Source organism: Mya arenaria, chromosome 5 (assembly GCF_026914265.1).
Source record: "Mya arenaria isolate MELC-2E11 chromosome 5, ASM2691426v1".
NCBI lineage: Eukaryota > Metazoa > Mollusca > Bivalvia > Myida > Myidae > Mya > Mya arenaria.
The window spans coordinates 72,632,122-72,650,851 of record NC_069126.1 but is presented as its reverse complement, the minus strand read 5'-3'; the positions used below and the strand labels follow the sequence as shown (position 1 = coordinate 72,650,851).

At 33.8% G+C, this 18,730-nt stretch overlaps 1 protein-coding gene across 1 annotated transcript in view; it reads right to left on the bottom strand.

Annotated features, from left to right (window-relative positions):
- Window positions 1-18,730, bottom strand: part of LOC128234133 (uncharacterized) — a 99,834-nt gene that overhangs the window by 20,188 nt on the left and 60,916 nt on the right. The window contains exon 6 of the mRNA XM_052948165.1: window positions 7,367-7,387. Coding sequence (XP_052804125.1) covers window positions 7,367-7,387 — 21 coding nt within the window. The remainder of the gene's footprint in view (window positions 1-7,366; window positions 7,388-18,730) is intronic.

Below are 18,730 nucleotides of genomic sequence, written 5' to 3'. Positions count from 1 at the left end.
TCCTGACATCATTGTTGATCAATCAAGCGCTCATTTCAAGCATATTTAACTATTTAGCACTGACCATCGAAACATTGTTTTGCTGCTAATTTATAATCAAATATTGAAATAAAGCTACTGCACATTATCTTACACAATAAATAAAAGATGCACATATTTCACAATTGTATGATTTATAACGCAAGTAGTTAATAAGATAAATAAGATTTAATTTTAAACAGGACTATACTGGGGCGAGGTGGCACAGGGCATGGGGGGATGTTTTCGGGAATGACACTGTGGAGTGTGTGTATATTGACGCTGACACAATTAATTGTTCACGCTCACTTAAATCCTCCAGATTGGCTGAAATTTTCGATGTTTTCACTCAGAATCAGGGTGATTGAACCAGAGTGTGGTACACAAAGAATCATCACTGTGATTTACGAGAATGCCTACATGAGCAAATACTGATAAGTGAAAAACAATTGTGTCCTGCTGAAAAAATGCGAAATCCAAAATGTCCATCAACATCCTGTAAACATTGATGAAATAACAACTGTTATGTACATAATGAAATTAATATAGATCCATAGTAACCAGTCATGGAAATGAACACAAAAAAAGAACGCTTAAAATTTCATGAAAACATGAGATGATATTATATACATAATTCCTTAATAAAGAATGAATGTACAGACACAATTGATTAATTATGTTGATTCCGTTGAATTTAAAGTAAACACACCCCCACACTGGTAAACAACACTGATATGTCAAATTGTTCAGAGATTAACATGGCCTTGACAATTTGACAATAACTAATCATACAAAGACTTATGGCACCATCTTATTATATAACAAACATTATATATCATACTGCAGTACAATTAATTGATATCTTTTTGTAATGAAATCTATTTCAGAAATAATATATGATTGGTCAGTTTAGACATACTTTGTTGATTTAAGCGTTTCAAGTTTGATTTAATTTGTGAAGTAAACTTATTAATAAACAATAATTCTTGATTTTACATAATTGTTTCCGAAATTTCATTGATTAAGCTGAGCTAAAATAATTTGTGTAAATAAGTGTAAACTACCTGGCAAAGCAGTTAGTTTGGAGAATCTTAGGATGACAACACTACAAGAATTAACTGCCAATTTATATTTTATCACCTTATTGTTGAGTATACCATTTTTTTCTAAGTTTTATTCCTTGTGTGGACAATTTAATTTCTTGAGTGAAATGTGTTATATGAACTTATCATACAAAAAGTACAATTAAAAATTAACAACCTTAAAAAATTGTCTTAGTAAACAAGTCAAAAGATAATGACGGACAGGACCAAACTAAAAAAATAAATGTTATTTTTCATATTAAAATGAATTGTAAGTTTTTATTATGAATTATTCAAATTGGCGAGGATGCACCATTGTTGAAAATTCAACCTCAAAACAAATTAAGAGAAAACTTTTAGCTGGGAAAAGTGCTAGAATCTTCAAGAAAATATGCTATATCTGCGGATGAAAATATTATGAATAAATGATTGTCTTTGAACAACCTGGAAATCTTTATATAGGTATTATAGCAACAATGAACATTATATAAAATAGTGAAGTTTGTCCAATGACAACCTGGGTATAGGTATTATAGCAACAGGGAACATTATATAAAATAGTGAAGTTTGTCCAATGACAACCTGGGTATAGGTATTATAGCAACAGGGAACATTATATAAAATAGTGAAGTTTGTCCAATGACAACCTGTGTATAGGTATTATAGCAACAGGGAACATTTTATAAAATAGTGAAGTTTGTCCAATGACAACCTGGGTATAGGTATTATAGCAACAATGAACATTATATAAAATAGTGAAGTTTGTCCAATGACAACCTGGGTATAGGTATTATAGCAACAGGGAACATTATATAAAATAGTGAAGTTTGTCCAATGACAACCTGGGTATAGGTATTATAGCAACAGGGAACATTAGATAAAATAGTGAAGTTTGTCCAATGACAACCTGGGTATAGGTATTATAGCAACAGGGAACATTATATAAAATAGTGAAGTTTGTCCAATGACAACCTGGGTATAGGTATTATAGCAACAGGGAACATTATATAAAATAGTGAAGTTTGTCCAATGACAACCTGGGTATAGGTAGCATAGCAACAGGGAACATTATATAAAATAGTGAAGTTTGTCCAATGACAACCTGTGTATAGGTATTACAGCAACAGGGAACATTATATTAAATAGTGAAGTTTGTCCAATGACAACCTGGGTATAGGTATTATAGCAACAGGGAACATTATATAAAATAGTGAAGTTTGTCCAATGACAACCTGGGTATAGGTATTATAGCAACAGGGAACATTATATAAAATAGTGAAGTTTGTCCAATGACAACCTGGGTATAGGTAGTATAGCAACAGGGAACATTATATAAAATAGTGAAGTTTGTCCAATGACAACCTGGGTATAGGTATTATAGCAACAGGGAACATTATACAGTTGAACACCGTTATTCCAAAATCGTAGGGACCCAAAAAATTATTTCGGAATAACAATATTTCGGATTAACAATTTTTAGAAAATGACAGCGTTCGCGAATTATAGATGACGTGAAATACTAAGTTTGGAAGATTGCAAATGTCGGTTACAAATACTATACATTCGGTTTGAGTGATCTTTCGTATACAAAATATTTGTTGATTTATTCTTTAATAAATGACAAATAATTCATTATTATACTTCTTTATTAAAACAACATAAAACATTTAAAACAAAATGACAGCAGATGTATGCATTTGGAACATAGCACGGATTGTTCGGTAGCGGGTAGCGGGTCGAGTTAGCAATGAGCCAATCGAATCTGGTGATATAGACATTTTTGAATGATATTCAGGTTGTGTTAACCAGCAATTATATACAGACTACATCACCCAAATGAATCGCTCATTTTCTGACATCGATGTTAGTAACGTTCTCGTGCTCAATGTCATTCTTTAACAAGCGCTAATTGTGCTCCATTGTCTCCTCAAGCCTATGCCCGAGGGCATTCAAAGTATGGCGTGAAAAACTATGACATGATCCAGTTCGAAATAAGAATTGATAAATAGGTGTGAAATACCAAATTGGGACATAATTTTTACTTCGAAATAGCGCTTATTTCGGATTAAAGTTTGGTTAAACAAAACAGGAGTAAAATCGGGACCGAAAAATAATTTCAAAATAGCGATAATTTGGGATGAACAGTGTTCCGAATCGCGGTGTTCAACTGTATAAAACTGTATAAAATAGTTGTACACAGATAATTGCCAAGTACACGGTTCATGTATCTTAGTGTAGCCTTTATATAAATATAGCACAATGGTACTCATAATGTTCATCCTAGAGAAGATGATCCTCTTTTCTATCTTATTTTTGTAAAGTGATAGACTTTAATAGTGAAGCAAGAGGGAAGAAAATACACAAAAAATACTCTCTTTTTCTGATATTGTTAGTTTTCAAATTAGTATATTTAAATATGCATTTTGTTGCTTTTTATTTAAAAAAAAATCTATTTCATAATATACACTAACTCTGAGGTATGTATAATATTATATTGGTTCCAGTGGTATATATCAAAGGGATAATTTCCCGGTAGATTAAAAGGCCATTTTAGACAATAAAATATAATCCATTAGTTATTTTAACTTTCAAACATTTGGCTATTACTTTTCTTTGAAATGTTACCCATAGAGTAAATCAATACACTTAATAATTTATTTAGTCTGAGATTGATCCCATCTCTATCTAGCAAGTAGCAGTATGAGTGTGAGAATTTATTGTTTAATACTGAACACAGGGATAGCTTTATTTATACTATGCTATACAGTGGGGATATAATTACCTGTACTATTGCATGTAGTATTTTCTGTATGATTGAAATGAAAATCACAATGAATTATTTCACTAAATCATAAAACAAAACATTTTACCTTAGTTCTTAATAGTAATTCCTACTTACCTCTAATTAGCTAAACAGTTGTATTTTACATGGCAAACTCAATAAATGAAACAAGCGTGGAATACATTAAAATGAGACAAATAATTATGTAAAGCATTAAATGTCATTTAATATTACTGTACTCAGATTAGTAACTGCTGCATGAAGTACCATCTGCTCTCTCAAAGAATACAAACTTACAACAGGAACCTAAAGTAATATTTATGTTGGTAGAGCACCATAACAGTCCATGTTTTGAAACAAATCTTTTGAAAAAGTCCTACATTATCTCTGGTCACACAGGCATGAAGTTGTTTCCAAAAGAAACATTCAACATAAGCATTTTAACAACATAACACTGATATGTCATGACATTGTGGTTTCCTGGTGATAATAGAGGGATTGGTTTGCAGGGGCATAAGAGGCATTCTTCCCCAGAAAATGGCACCCTTAACTATCAATCATAGTTACCTTGCCCATAAACAGAGAGCAGAGCTATCTATGAAAAATAGACAACTTAATATTTTCTACTTAAGTAAATAGTAGTCCATGTTATGTATCAACAAGAGGCACATCAGTGCCTGTGCTCCACTGGCCAAAAGGTTCAAGCAAAGACCACCTAACGAACATTTTCGTCAAGTTTCATAGAAATACAATCATCAATTTTTGAGAAGTTATTTAAAAAATTTTTTTACTTTAATAGCTCTGGCTGCCATGTTGTGCAGTGGACCGAAATGATTTGGGCAATTTGAGTAAAGGAGCACCAAACAAACATTTCTGTCAAGTTTTATCGAAAAAAGGTCATCGGTTTCGACGACAAGTCGTATAAAGTTTTTTTTATTTTTTAGCTCTGGCAGCCATGGTGTGCAGTGGACTGGAACCATTTAACAAATTTTGGTTAATGACCACCCAAGGAACATTTCTGTCAAGTTTCATCAAAATCTGATCATCGGTTTCTGAGGAGAAGTGGTGTAAAGGTTTTTCCTATTTTTAGCTCTGGCTGCCATGTTGTGCAGCAGACCAGAACTGTTTGGGCTATTTTGGTTAAGGACTACCCAAGTAACATTTCTGTCAAGTTTCATTGCAATACGATCATCGGTTTCTGAGGAGAAGTCGTTTAAAGGTTTTTCTATTTTTACCTCTGGGGGCCATCTTGTGCAGTGGACCGAAACCATTGAAGCAAATTTGATAAAGGACCATCCAAGGAACATTTCTGTTAAGTTTCATCAAAATCTGATCATCGGTTTCTGAGAAGATGTTCTTTAAAGGTTTTTCTATTTTTTTGCCCTGGCAGCCATGTTGTGCAGCGGACCGGAACCATTTGAGCAATTTTGGTTAAGGACCACCCAAGGAACAATTCTGTCAAGTTTCATCAAAATCTGCCTATCCGTTTCAGAGGAGATGTCGTTTAAAGATTTTGCTATTTTTAGCTGTGGCGGCCATATTGTGCAATGGACCAGAACCATTTGAGCAATTTTAATAAAGGACCACCCAAGGAACATTACTGTCAAGTTTCATCAAAATCTGCCGAACCGTTTCAGAGGAGATGTCGTTTAAAGATTTTGCTATTTTTAGCTCTGGCGGCCATATTGTGCAATGGACCGGAACCATTTGAGCAATTTTGGTAAAGGACCACCAAAGGAACATTCCTGTGAAGTTTTGTCAAAATCCGCTTATCAGTTTCAGAGGAGATGTCGTTTAAAGTAAAAGTTTACGCACGCACGCACGCACGCACTCACTCACGACGGACAATCTGTGACGACATAAGCTCCATGGCCTTCGGCCAGTGGAGCTAAAAAGCTTACACAATTATCATTTTTGGTCACAAGACAGAAGTTGGTTGAAAAAGAAACATTAAACATAGGCATTATAACCACATAAAACTGATATGTAATGTGGTTTTCTCAGGTGACAATAGAGGGATTGGATTGCAGTGGGCAGAAGAACAAGCTACATGTTTTCCTGAAAGAGATAAACTATCTGGCAGACAAAAATATACATGCAAGTTATGAAGGGTACATGCAAAGCATATAAGGTAAAACAACAATATTTATAGTAATAGTTGTCAAGGACTGCAAGCGTTCATTTACTATAACAGGACTAACAAAGTCCACCCAGGATAAACTTGTTGATACAAGCACATGTATACAAGATTTAATATATTTCAGATGAACTTTTGTAGAAGGATCAAAATTATGCGATAGTAACAAAACTGAATCCCGTAATGTTAAATAAAAGTTACAGTTGATATTTTTTAGTCATAAAAGAAAGCCAGACTGTCACTCTCAGGACATAATGTACATACTGGCTCTTCATTGAATGTTGGCTACTGGGCTTGTCCCTGTAGTTTCAATTTTTTATTATAAATAGAAGTATAAAATATTAGTTAAATGGCCCATATGTATTTACAGATAGAACAGTCACTGGAAAACCTGTGTTTAGTTAGGAATATAAAATAGTACATACATGTTATCAAACACTGGGCAGGATCAAGACTTATTGTAGCAAAAACAACATTGCAAAAGGACTGTCATTCAACTGAACCACATTTCAGAAGATAAAAAGTGTTGCTGTTTTATTAAAATAATCTTGGTGTATCAGTTCTTTGCTTAAGCTCTTCAATAATTAACACAAAGAGATTTTATTTTGGTAATTTATCAATATGACATGCATTATATTTTGATATACAACACAAACTGTTTCATATGTCAGTGTAAGGTTACTATATACAATTACACGGTTGCTGTGTAACAAGTTATATAAGGATAATTAGCTTTATAATACAGTTTTTTTCCTATAAGCACATTTTATGTTTTACAACTTTAGTTGTTTGGCTGCTACCTTAATTGCTTTCAATTACACATGAATATAAAATAATATGTCCATATCACCTAAGACTAGTCCCTGAGGCATTGGGGGCATAAGCATTTAGGCACCTACTTGGCTGCAGAATGAGTCACATGTTTGTTGATACCATGCAGCAAAAGAAATGCATAGACTCATAGCAAAAGTGTGAGCGTATGTACCAATGTGAGACGCAGGGAGAATGTTTCCTTTTTATACCATATTGCACAGCAACTGGAAGGGAATGAGCTCCGGCGTTGATGTCATACGACCTGTATTTTTTTAATGTTATTTGCATGAATTCTGCAGGTCTTGTTCTTTCTTCTCTTTCGGGTAATATTTTTGGCACATTTTTAATACTCATTTGTTTTTGTCTTAAACCCGTATAATTTTCCTACACAGTTAATTTATTGTTAAATCTGAAGAAAAAATAAATATTTTTAGGTTAAGTGTCACTAAACAATTTCCAAGTCATATGACACCAAAGCAGGTGTTTATTTTCTTCAAGTAGCTGTGCAATAATATACAGTGTATAAATATTTACCTGGATGTGGAGTTGTTGTTACTACAGAATGAAATTAAAATTTTTGTGAATAATTTCACAAGTCATAAAATGAGCCATCTCAAATAGTATTACTTACCACTTATAAGTTAAGCAATTTATTTTTTCATATAGAAAACTTAATTAATACTCCAGAATCTGGAATACCTTAACAAATATAATAAGCACTAGTCTATTATTTACTGTTACATAAAGGCCTATACTTTAATGTTGTCTCCAAATATACAAATGTAATTATCACAATACGAAACCAGTAATAGAACATGATAGTTGAACCAAATAGTTGATATCTTAGCCTCATGATTCATGGCAAGAAGATCTTGAAGCTATTTTCAGTAGAAACAGTAAACATGAGGTGTGTTTAAAGCAGTGTTAGATTGGAACACTGCTGACTGGCATAATTCCACGCAAGGCCTAAAAAAAAAAATTGTTTGGTTAGGGTTACATCCTTAAAAAAAATAGGTAGGCTTTTTTTTTTTTATTTTTTTTTTTTTATTAGGTTTTATATAAGAATATAATTTTCATCATTGGAGAATGGTGTTAAAGCTATCTTCTGTACAAGCATTTAAGGTTTAAACTTAATATTAAAAAGCAATTAAAAAAAAAAACGAAATGTTTTTGTTTTTTTTGTTTGTTTTTTTATTTTTTTTTAGTTTTTCATTTTTTTTTTCAAACTGACTATAAAAACGGTAGGGTCGGCGCCTATTCCGTAGGTAGGGTCGGGTAACCCGAACCAAATGTATTTTTTTTTTAGGCCCAAGGTGCAAACACCATAGTGTTTGGTGCATTATAGTATATGAATATGCCTTAAATGTAATATCAGTACTTTTGAACAATTCAAAGGGAGCTGTGGGGGACCAATCAACCTCAAGATATTGTCTCAAATTCCACAGAGGACATTTTATGCATCTTAATAAATAAAGATCTAAGCTTATGATTTTCAATTGGAGTTCAGTAAAGAGCATTTTTATGTTGATACAATACAACAACACGACCATTATTTAATTTAACCATGATATTGTTTCGGAACAACAACATGACCATTATTTGCTACAACTTCGTTATTATTTCGCAACAACATCGACAATGTTTTGTAATAATCATAATATTACCAAACGAAAACCAAAGATTTTTAATTTCTTATCATAAACACAATTAAGGGATCACACACTTGGTTGTAAAAGGTTTTTTTATTATAAATTAGTACTCAAATCGATATACAAAAACTTGACGAAATATTGTTAGTAAACACATGAATAGACAAAGTAAATTTAAAGACTGCTATTCCATGTCTCCAGGATAGCAAATTCTGGATGTCTTATAATGTCTCTATCATAAAGAGTGCTGCAATTCAATGTCATTTCTATAATTCCCTTCAAAAAAACAAAGTAAACAATCTAATGTCTTTATGAAGACAGAGGGAACACTTCCATGTCTTCATGAAAACAAAGCAAACAATTCCATTTCTTCATGAAAACAGAGGGAACAAGTCCATATCTTCATGAAAACAGACGGAACAAGTCCATATCTTCATGAAAACAGAGGGAACAAGTCCATAATCCATATCTTCATGAACAGAGGGAACTATTTCATATCTTCATGAAAACAGAGGGAACAAGTCCATATCTTCATGAAAACAGAGGGAACAAGTCCATAATTATGTTCATGAAAACAGAGGGAACAAGTCCATATGTTCATGAAAACAGAGGGAACAAGTCCATATCTTCATGAAAACAGAGGGAACAAGTCCATATTTTCATGAAAACAGAGGGAACAAGTCCATATCTTCATGAAAACAGAGGGAACAAGTCCATATCTTCATGAAAACAGAGGGAACAAGTCCATAATTATGTTCATGAAAACAGAGGGAACAAGTCCATATCTTCATGAAAACAGAGGGAACAAGTCCATATCTTCATGAAAACAAAGGTAACAATTACATATATCTTCATGAAAACAGAGAGAACAAGTCCATAATCCATATCTTCATGAAAACAGAGGGAACAAGTCCAAATTGACTCTTCAAGAAAAGAGATGGAACAATTCAATATCTTCATGAAAATAGATGCAATAATTCCAGAACTTGCTAAAAAAGTTGAGGCAACATAGCCTGGGAGAATTTTTGCAATTTAAAGAAGGCTAAAATAATGAAGATTTTAATGCTCACATGAATGGCTATTTTTTTTTTATTCAGCCTGGTTGAATTACTCTTTTATTATAATTTCAGGAAGACTGACATATGCGGATGCCTGAATGCTAATGATTGTGATTGTTGGACACATGGAATAGCTGCCTAACAGATGGTTATACTAAAAATACTTATTGCGATTCTGCTTACAAATTTTATAGGCATATATAAGGTATCATAAAATACACAACCTGATTTTTACATTTATATTTCTTAAAACTGAGTCACTCACTGAACAATTTATACAAGACCATTTACCAAAGTCTGTTCTGTTATCAGAAATTATAGTCGAAAATTTTCACAGATTTATTAAAGTTACAAATGTCAGGCTTACTGCCCAAAATTGAAAAGCCTCTCATATTCAAACCATAGAACATTTGTTTCTGAATCCTTGGAGCCATGATTTGAAATCAGAAATGAATACAACAAAACAACCTAAGGGTTTGTCAAAATTGATCTAATTTTCAATATTCTGAAGGATGTCATATGTTTTTATTTGTTGTTTTAGTGAAAGGGAGTGAATAGTGTTTAGTTAGTTCATACCATTCAGGAATGGTTCCTGAGAAGTTTGGCTCAAACTGTCCTTCAGGTTCAGAAAAAGAACTGTTTTCTATATGAGCAATGTTGATAATTGATGACATACACAACAATCCCTATAGCTACTATAGCTAATCATGGTACATATGTTCATTTTATGTGTAACTAAAGATACAAGTGTATGAGGCAAAACATTCCCAGTTACACCCTAGTTTTCATATGTATCCCTTCTGATTGTTCAATATTGTTTGGTGACTGTTCATTCCCTCCAGTTTGATTCTCCTCAACATCCTTCTTTTTGAAACAGCATAAGTTTAGCTTTTTAGCAACGATAGTGATGATGCCAATAACAATGGCCAGAAAAGCTCCTCCAGCAATGACACCTATTGCCCAATCAGGCAAACCATGATCCGTGACAGGCCTTTTAGATGTGGTAGATGTGGTTGTACCATTAGGCATGCTAGTAGTGGGATGTGTTGTGTTAGTATCAGGTAGCATGTTAGTAGTGCTTGTAGTAGATGTAGTAGTAGATGGAACTGAAATGACAATATATATATAAATATATATATATATATATAATATAGCAAAGTTGTTGGTTGTATATACAGTAAAACTGCGTTCGTTCGAACAGGCCGTCGTTCATGCGTTCCATCAAGGTCGAAGCTTAATAGCCCCGAACATTTTTCCTTCTATTTTCATATAAAATATACTGACGCTGCATCGAAACCTATATAAGTAGAGGAGTCGAGCACCATAACCAGTCCCAAATACACAAATCATGCACAAAACCTTATGACTCCCTCGAGGTCATAATTTCACAGATTATCCCCTGAGCATATGTTCTAAAATAAACAAACAATTGATAGGTGTGAAAATTTCACAAGTTGTCAATTGCAATAACAGTTGAAAGAAAATTTGATAAGATGTGAAAAACCATCACTGTCAGCTATCAGTTGATACAAGAAGATACAATTATGAGAAGTTAATGACAAGAAGTTCATTGTGATGCTGACCATGATCTTCAGACACTCTGTACGCTGTCACACCATATTATGATACAACAGTTTTGCGAGACAGACAAGATGCCCAAATTATCTATCCTTGATTTTGCAATTTAAATCGTGACTAATGCCATAATGTGCACTGTCATATTCCAATGTTGCGGATTTAGAAAATGTGCTTTTTGTTAAAAATAAACTTTAATACTTATTCATTTATTGTTGTTGTTTTTTTACTTTTTGTCATTTAGTATATTAAAGCCTTTGACATAACGCAAAACAAAATTGGTGCCGAAGTAAACATTCGGTTTGACAACTTCAAACTTAAAATACACTGAAAGACATTTCTTAACAGACTTCTTCAGTTATGACTTAAAGGCTATAGCTTTTTGCAAGACAATGGGCCGAGTTCAGAACAACCACTCTCACTCTCACTTAATGAGTTAACCCTCTGTACAGTTTATTTTTAGATTTTTATTCTATTTTTCTTTGTTACAAAGATAATAAAATAAAAATTCCCCCCCCCCATTTTTTTTGGTAAGTTATCATTAGTAACAGTTTCCCCATCATTATTAATAAGTCTGGGAGGGTTTTTTAACAAGAGGGCCAAATGGCCCTGAATCGCTCACCTGTCATATATTGCACATTGGTTTGATGGGGCGGGGTCATTTTTTACCCCAATGCCAAAGTTTGGACAATAAAGGTAGAGGTCCACTTAATGATGTATTATGCCAAATAGCTCTAGTCCTTGTGAATTCGGAGAGAATTTTTTTTAATGCTTCCATTATATACAAATATTGAAAACCTAAGCCTATGAACACGGGGCGTGGCCAATTTTGACCCCAGGGCTTAAGTTTGAACAATCTTAAAAGTGGTTCGATAAATGATGCTTCATACCAAATATCTAAGGCCTTCGCCTTTTGGTTTCGGAGAAGATTTTTTAAGTTTTCATCATATACATATATAAGGAAACCCATGACCGCCCGGGTGGGGCCATTTTTTGACCCCAGGGCCAAAGATTGAACAATATTGGTACAAGTCAACTAGATGATATATCATGCCAAATATCTAAGCTCTTGTCACTACTTGATTTTACGTGTGTATCTATATATGTATATTTGTTATTAATCGTTGTATGTGGCCCATATTGAAAATTGGTATGTGTACTAAATATGTTATCCAGTTTAAATTAAGACGTTACTTGTCTTTGTGAGTTCGGAGAAGATTTTTTAAGTTTTCACTATAACACATATAGAGAAAACCCATCAGCCCCGGGGTGTGGCCAATTTTGACCCCAGGGCCATAATTTGAACAAACTTTGTAGAGGTCCACTAGACGATGAATCATGCCAAATATCTAAGCTCTAAGCCACTAAGTTCAGAGGAGATGATTTTTGAAGTTTTAACTATAAACATATAGAGAATACCCTAACCCCCCGGGGCGGGGCCAATTTTGACCCCAAGGCCATAATTTGAACAATCTTTGTAGAGGTCCACTAGACGATGAATCATGCCAAATATCTAAGCTCTAAGCAACGTAAGTTCAGAGGAGATTTTTGATTTTTTTTACTATAAACATATAGAGAAAACCCATGACCCCCCAGGGGGCGGGGCCAATTTTGACCCCAGGGCCATAATTTGAACAATCTTTGTAGAGGTCCACTAGACGATGAATCATGCCAAATATCTAAGCTCTAGTCCAAGTAAGTTAAAAGGAGAAGATTTTTGAAGTTTTAACTATAAACATATCAAGTATACCCATGACCCCCCGGGGCGGGGCCAATTTTGACCCCAAGGCCATAATTTGAACAATCTTTGTAGAGGTCCACTAGACTATGAATCATGCCAAATATCTAAGCTCTAGTCCAAGTAAGTTCAAAGGAGAAGATTTTTGAAGTTTTCACTATAAACATATGGAGAAAACCCATGACCCCCCGGGGCGGGGCCAATTTTGACCCCAGGGCCATAATTTGAACAAACTTTGTAGAGGTCCACTAGACGATGAATTATGCCAAATATCTAAGCTCTAGGCCAATTAAGTTCAGAGGAGAAGATTTATTAAGTTTTCACTATAAACATATAGAGAAAACCCATGACCCCCCGGGGCGGGGCCAATTTTGACCCAAGGGCCATAATTTGAACAATCTTGGTAGAGGACCATTTGGTGATCCTACCTACCATATATCAATGGCCTAAGCCTTGTGGTTTGGGAGAAGAAGATTTTTAAAGTTTTTCCTTTTGGTTGCCATGGCAACCAGAGTTCTGCATGGAATTGAATTCTTTGAACAACTTTGATAGAGACCACCCAAGGAACATCCCTATGAAGTTTTATTAATATTGGCCCAGCGGTTAAGGAGGAGATGTCTTTTAAGTAAATTGTTGACGGACGACACACGCCGGACGCCGGACAAAAGGCGATCACAAAAGCTCACCTTGTCACAAAGTGACAGGTGAGCTAAAAAGAAGTGGTGTGGGAGGGGTGTGGTCAAAGGGGTGTGTCAAAACAACGCACCCTGCCCCTGTGGTTTACATTGTATACTGTAATCACCCCCATTATAAAAAGAGATAATCTGATATGATCATAAATACATACATGTATTTACACTATATTGATCACTTATTGAAGAGGAGTGTAAGCTAGGCATGTTAACAGATCACTTGAGTGTCCCTAACATGAATGTGGCTAGAGTGTGAGTGAGAGTGGTTGTTCTAGTGTATCCAGCCCACAATTAATGCTAACAACAAAGCTATGAAAATAGCTCAACATCTAAAGAAGGTAAAGATTATTTTACAATATAACTTGATATGACTGTCAAGAAAGGAAATAAGAAGTATATGATATAATGATATATTTATTGGTCTATGGTCAATACAAAAACACTAGATAAATTACAGCTGATATAAAGCAATACAAAAATATAAACAGATTCACTTGTGAGTATTATTCAGTACAAAACAAATACAGTATTGTTAAATGAACAACAACATTTTATTTTAGTCTTAAATACAAAATCAACAAAGTACAGTTGGGTGTTTCTCACATCTAATAGCAATCAATGCTTGATCAAAAGGGGGTCTATTCATTTTTAATTTTTTTTGTTCCAAAAATCACATTTTTCAAATTATTTGTTTTTTGAAATTCGTCGACTTTATTTCCTCAGCTATTCATGTAAGATATTCTTAATCAAAAAGGTTGGTTATATTCAGTGATTTTTTTTTGGCCAATAGCAGAAAAAATTGATTCATCTTTTTTCGCTCTGATTAGCTTTTAATACACTTTATCATTAACCAATGATGTCACATGTAATATATATATATATATATGCATCGCACAGCTGTTTCCCGGATGAGATCAAAAGTAACAATTATAATATTTCCAACTGACTGATACTAATTGCATTCTTCATTAAATGTTTTCATTCTTGTAACATGAATATGAAGCAAGAAAACATTTGAACACATATATGAAGGATGATCCAAATGTAACCGAAATTATTTTGTTGAAACTGTAATATATGAATGTTAATATTCATAAAAAAATTTTTTTTTAAATTCAGTGTATCTATTTTTACCGTTATCTTATTGAAATGGTAGAATGTTTACACTATAAATTAAACTTTACTATACAGACAAGATAAACAAATATAAATAAAACCAAAAATTTATGTTGGAGTTTTGTTTTTATTTCCTCTGCCTATGAATGTTTGGTTCTAGGTGGTTCATTTAACAAACAGTAAAACACTAAAGGCTTTATTGTCAAATGCATGATTCAGTGTCAGTCTGTCTCTTGTTTTAAATTTGTGTTTCAAATTGAATTTACCAACCTTTTCCATCCTCTATTTCTAGGAAAAATGGGAATTCCCAACTGAATCAAAACACCACAATTTCCCCCACATAAAGGCCCTGACCCCCTTCTGAAAAGATGGTGGAGAAAAAATAACTGATGCAGTATGACATTATATCAAGCCTCCAACATAAATGACGCAATGCCATTGGTCCAGGACTGGTCGCGTGGTGACCTCATAACATTTAAACAGGATATCAACGTGATATATACGTAACGGTGTTAGTAGGTGACCCGACATGGGATACAGGGTGCAGAAAAATATATTCGGTTTCCTTTGCCCAGTATATCCTATATCGGGTCACCTACTAACCCCATAACTTATAATATTCATGAAATAATTAGTTGGTAGACACTCAAATTTTTTGGTATGAATACTCTAAGAAAAAACTCAAAATTGTCTATTTGCTTTTGGTTGAGTCAAACAATTTTATTAACAATACATGCCTGATAGGCACTAATTCTGATTAATTTCGGTGAATGGTTATGAATTTTGATTATTATGAAAATTCAAACCGGTGTGAGTAAAATATCAAGTAGAAATAATAACATATTAACATAACGTTAATCAAGAATCTATACAATTTTAAAACATGTAATAAAGCAGCAAAAGCTGTTACACAATCTCTAAGTTGTCATAATATTCAATCATTTACAATACATACAAAAGACTTTTTTTTAATACCAACAGTAATATCAAGAAAAAGTTTCAAAGAAAAAAGCATTGCACTCATGGTCAATTAATATTGTTACAGTGGTTAAAAGCTGCCGTCCACTACAGCCCCGATGCCTGGTTTCTGAAAGGTTTCTGATACAATTTTGTTAGTTTTAGGAACCTTTTCCAGTTAATCAATTAATAGGCAAAGCTTCCCCATTGGGCTCGTTTGTCCTGTTTTTGTGGAGTGGCAAATTAATGGTATGAATGCCGAAACCTATTTGAAGAAGCCATATGTGACAGGGAAGAATGCAGACAGTTCAAGAATAGGCTACTGAATGTTTCCTGATCATGCGGAAAGGTTAAGGTAACGTTGCAGAACATGCCAAAGAGATGCTGAATTGTTGGTGATAAAATGCTGAAATGTTGCTGATTTGAGAGTCGGTTATATAAACAATGCCGAACTGCTGTTTTGTTACCAGTTGCTAGTGGGACATCATGGATGTGAGAGACCTTCACCTTGCACTTTTGTTTTAAATCCAAGCTTAAATGTATGCCATGCTTGCCTTGGCATTGTATTTGAGACAAAAAAGAAGTAGATGCCATTGATTGTGGGTCCTTCCCTGACTCACAGACAACATGAGGCTTCACTATGGACAGTAAAATACATTGATGCAGGAACTCCGAGATGAAGACACCCTTGCTGCTGGCCAAAAGCTTGCAGGTACATGGCATCTGAGGTCTCATATGCCTCGTAAGTGTCAAGTCTTCCCAAAATGTGCCGGTCCGCCAGACATGACTGGCAAATTTGTACGGATCAGGCAGTTCAATCATAAATGACGGCCCAAATGACCAACATATTTTGAGAAGATTAAATAGCGAAAAGGTACCTTAAAGGGAAATGTCTGTAAAAATGTTTGCTGATTATTTGCCTTGGCAGTAGTTAGTCGATCCCACGTTGATACTTGACGTCACATAACATTGCCAAAAAGCAGCCTTTTCTGATACGGAATCATGAAGCTGATTGCCGGAGATAAACAAGTAAATAACGATGCACCCGTAACATCATTTTATTACGCCTGTTTTGATTGGTTATTGGTTTGCAACAAGGCACAATTAAAATCCATTTGGATCTCCTTGGCCATTTTTATTGAAAACAACTTCGGATGTATGCCGGTGCATCAGTAGAAGTTAAGTTCATAAAATTTTGAATTATATTATTAAACAGATGTAGTGTTTTAGCTTGTATTTGTTGATCTAAGTTTGAATTGATTGCCAGTAAAGTGTATTATTGCTAAAATAATTAAGATTCCCAAGAATGAAGTCATTAAGTTTAACTGCTAAATTGAAATAACATCTAGTTGCAGCATAATTAAAGTGTACCAATTTCTGACATTGTGAACCGTCCAAAAACATCCTAGGTTGTTTTCGATAAAAATGGCCGAGGAGTTCCGAATGAATCAAAATCGTCAGCACTCAATATGCTTTGGCTTCGGTGACAAAATGGTGGCAGTTGGTGGAATTGCCGGAAAACACCTAAATAGTGCAGTGTTGAAATAGTTTTTGAGAGATCAAGTGTGTTTATTTTTACTAAACGACATGTCCATAATATAGTGTTTATATGGTCGTTTTTGTGAATTTATTAGGAAAGCATTAAAACCAGTTGGTATTCATTTTAACACTTTTTGTATACTATTTAATGGTATGTTTGTTGGGACAGTAAAATATTTGTTCAAAGAGGCTTAAACTTCCAACGTCACCTGTCTAGTGGACAGTCAGAATTTTTACCATTCGGGAAAACTGAAGTGTATGACATTTGTGTTGCTGCGGAAAGTTTATGCCATGGGGTCCCAGAAGTGTGTATTGATCTGCTTCAGGAGTATAAGGATGAGGTTCTGGCCATTCCCATGCTCCATGTGCCTCAGGTATGAAATAATGGCCAAATTCGAGAGGTGGAACATCCCCCATACTCTTCATGCCCTACATGGCAAACACATGGCAATTCAGAAGCCACTTGATTCAGAAAGCTTAGTCCTTCTGGCGTTAGTAAATGGAAACTATGAAGTTTATCTGGTATGACCAAAGGTCATCTGCTTCATGGCGTTATAGTCAGTGGAAACTAATAAGTTTATCTGGTATGACCAAAGGGCATCTGCGTCATGGCGTTATAGTCAATGGAAACTATTAAGTTTATCTGGTATGACCAAAGGGCATCTCGCGGGCTTAGCGCAAAACGGTTGTTACTGACTTTTTCCAAAAGTGATATTTTCATATTTTTTAACCTTTTTTACAAGCCTCCATAATATCCTAAAAAATTAGCTCTGTAATCTAAGGATAAATGTATATAAAGCCATATTTGTCAAAAGGTTGTATCTGAAAATGGCAATTTATTTTTGTGCAAATCAGTTGTAACTGCACTTACAACTGTTTTGCACAGAAAACTTTGAATCAATAAACCATTGGGATGGGATGTAACTCCAATATCATGATGACATTGATGACATCATGATTATTTAACATTGTTTTTGAGGAGAGACAGTCATATTGATGAAAAATGATTTGTTTTTAAAATAAACTCCCAATTAAATGAAAAAATGCATGTTTAAACATCACCATTACGAACAATATCTCATGTTTTATTTCTTTAGTCCTATGTATTCATTTATATTAATAATGTGTATGATATATTGTCCGATAAGATTAAAAAGTCATATATTTAGGAAAAATAATTGAAAAATTTGATAGTATCTTTAGGCTCTTGCTTAAGAAAAAAATATGATTAGGAAAGTAAATTTAAGTTTAAAATTAAATATCCCTTTTTAGAATTTAGTTTTCTGTGTAAAATTCGGACATGATTTTAAAACAGGAAAAGAATGTGTGTGTTTTACAAGAAAATTGTTTCTCTTAGTAGTTTTTATTTGTAAATATTAATTATTTATTTATATTTCGTGGGCTTTTTATGGTAAAATAAGTTTGCATGTTAAAATTTCATATTTTGGCAATATTGACATGTTTTGTACACAGAATCATAACTTTTATAAACTAATGAAAAACAAAGGCAATTGATCTAATTTTTAAGGTACATCATTATTGGTGAAAACACAAATTAATTCCTCTTCCAATTC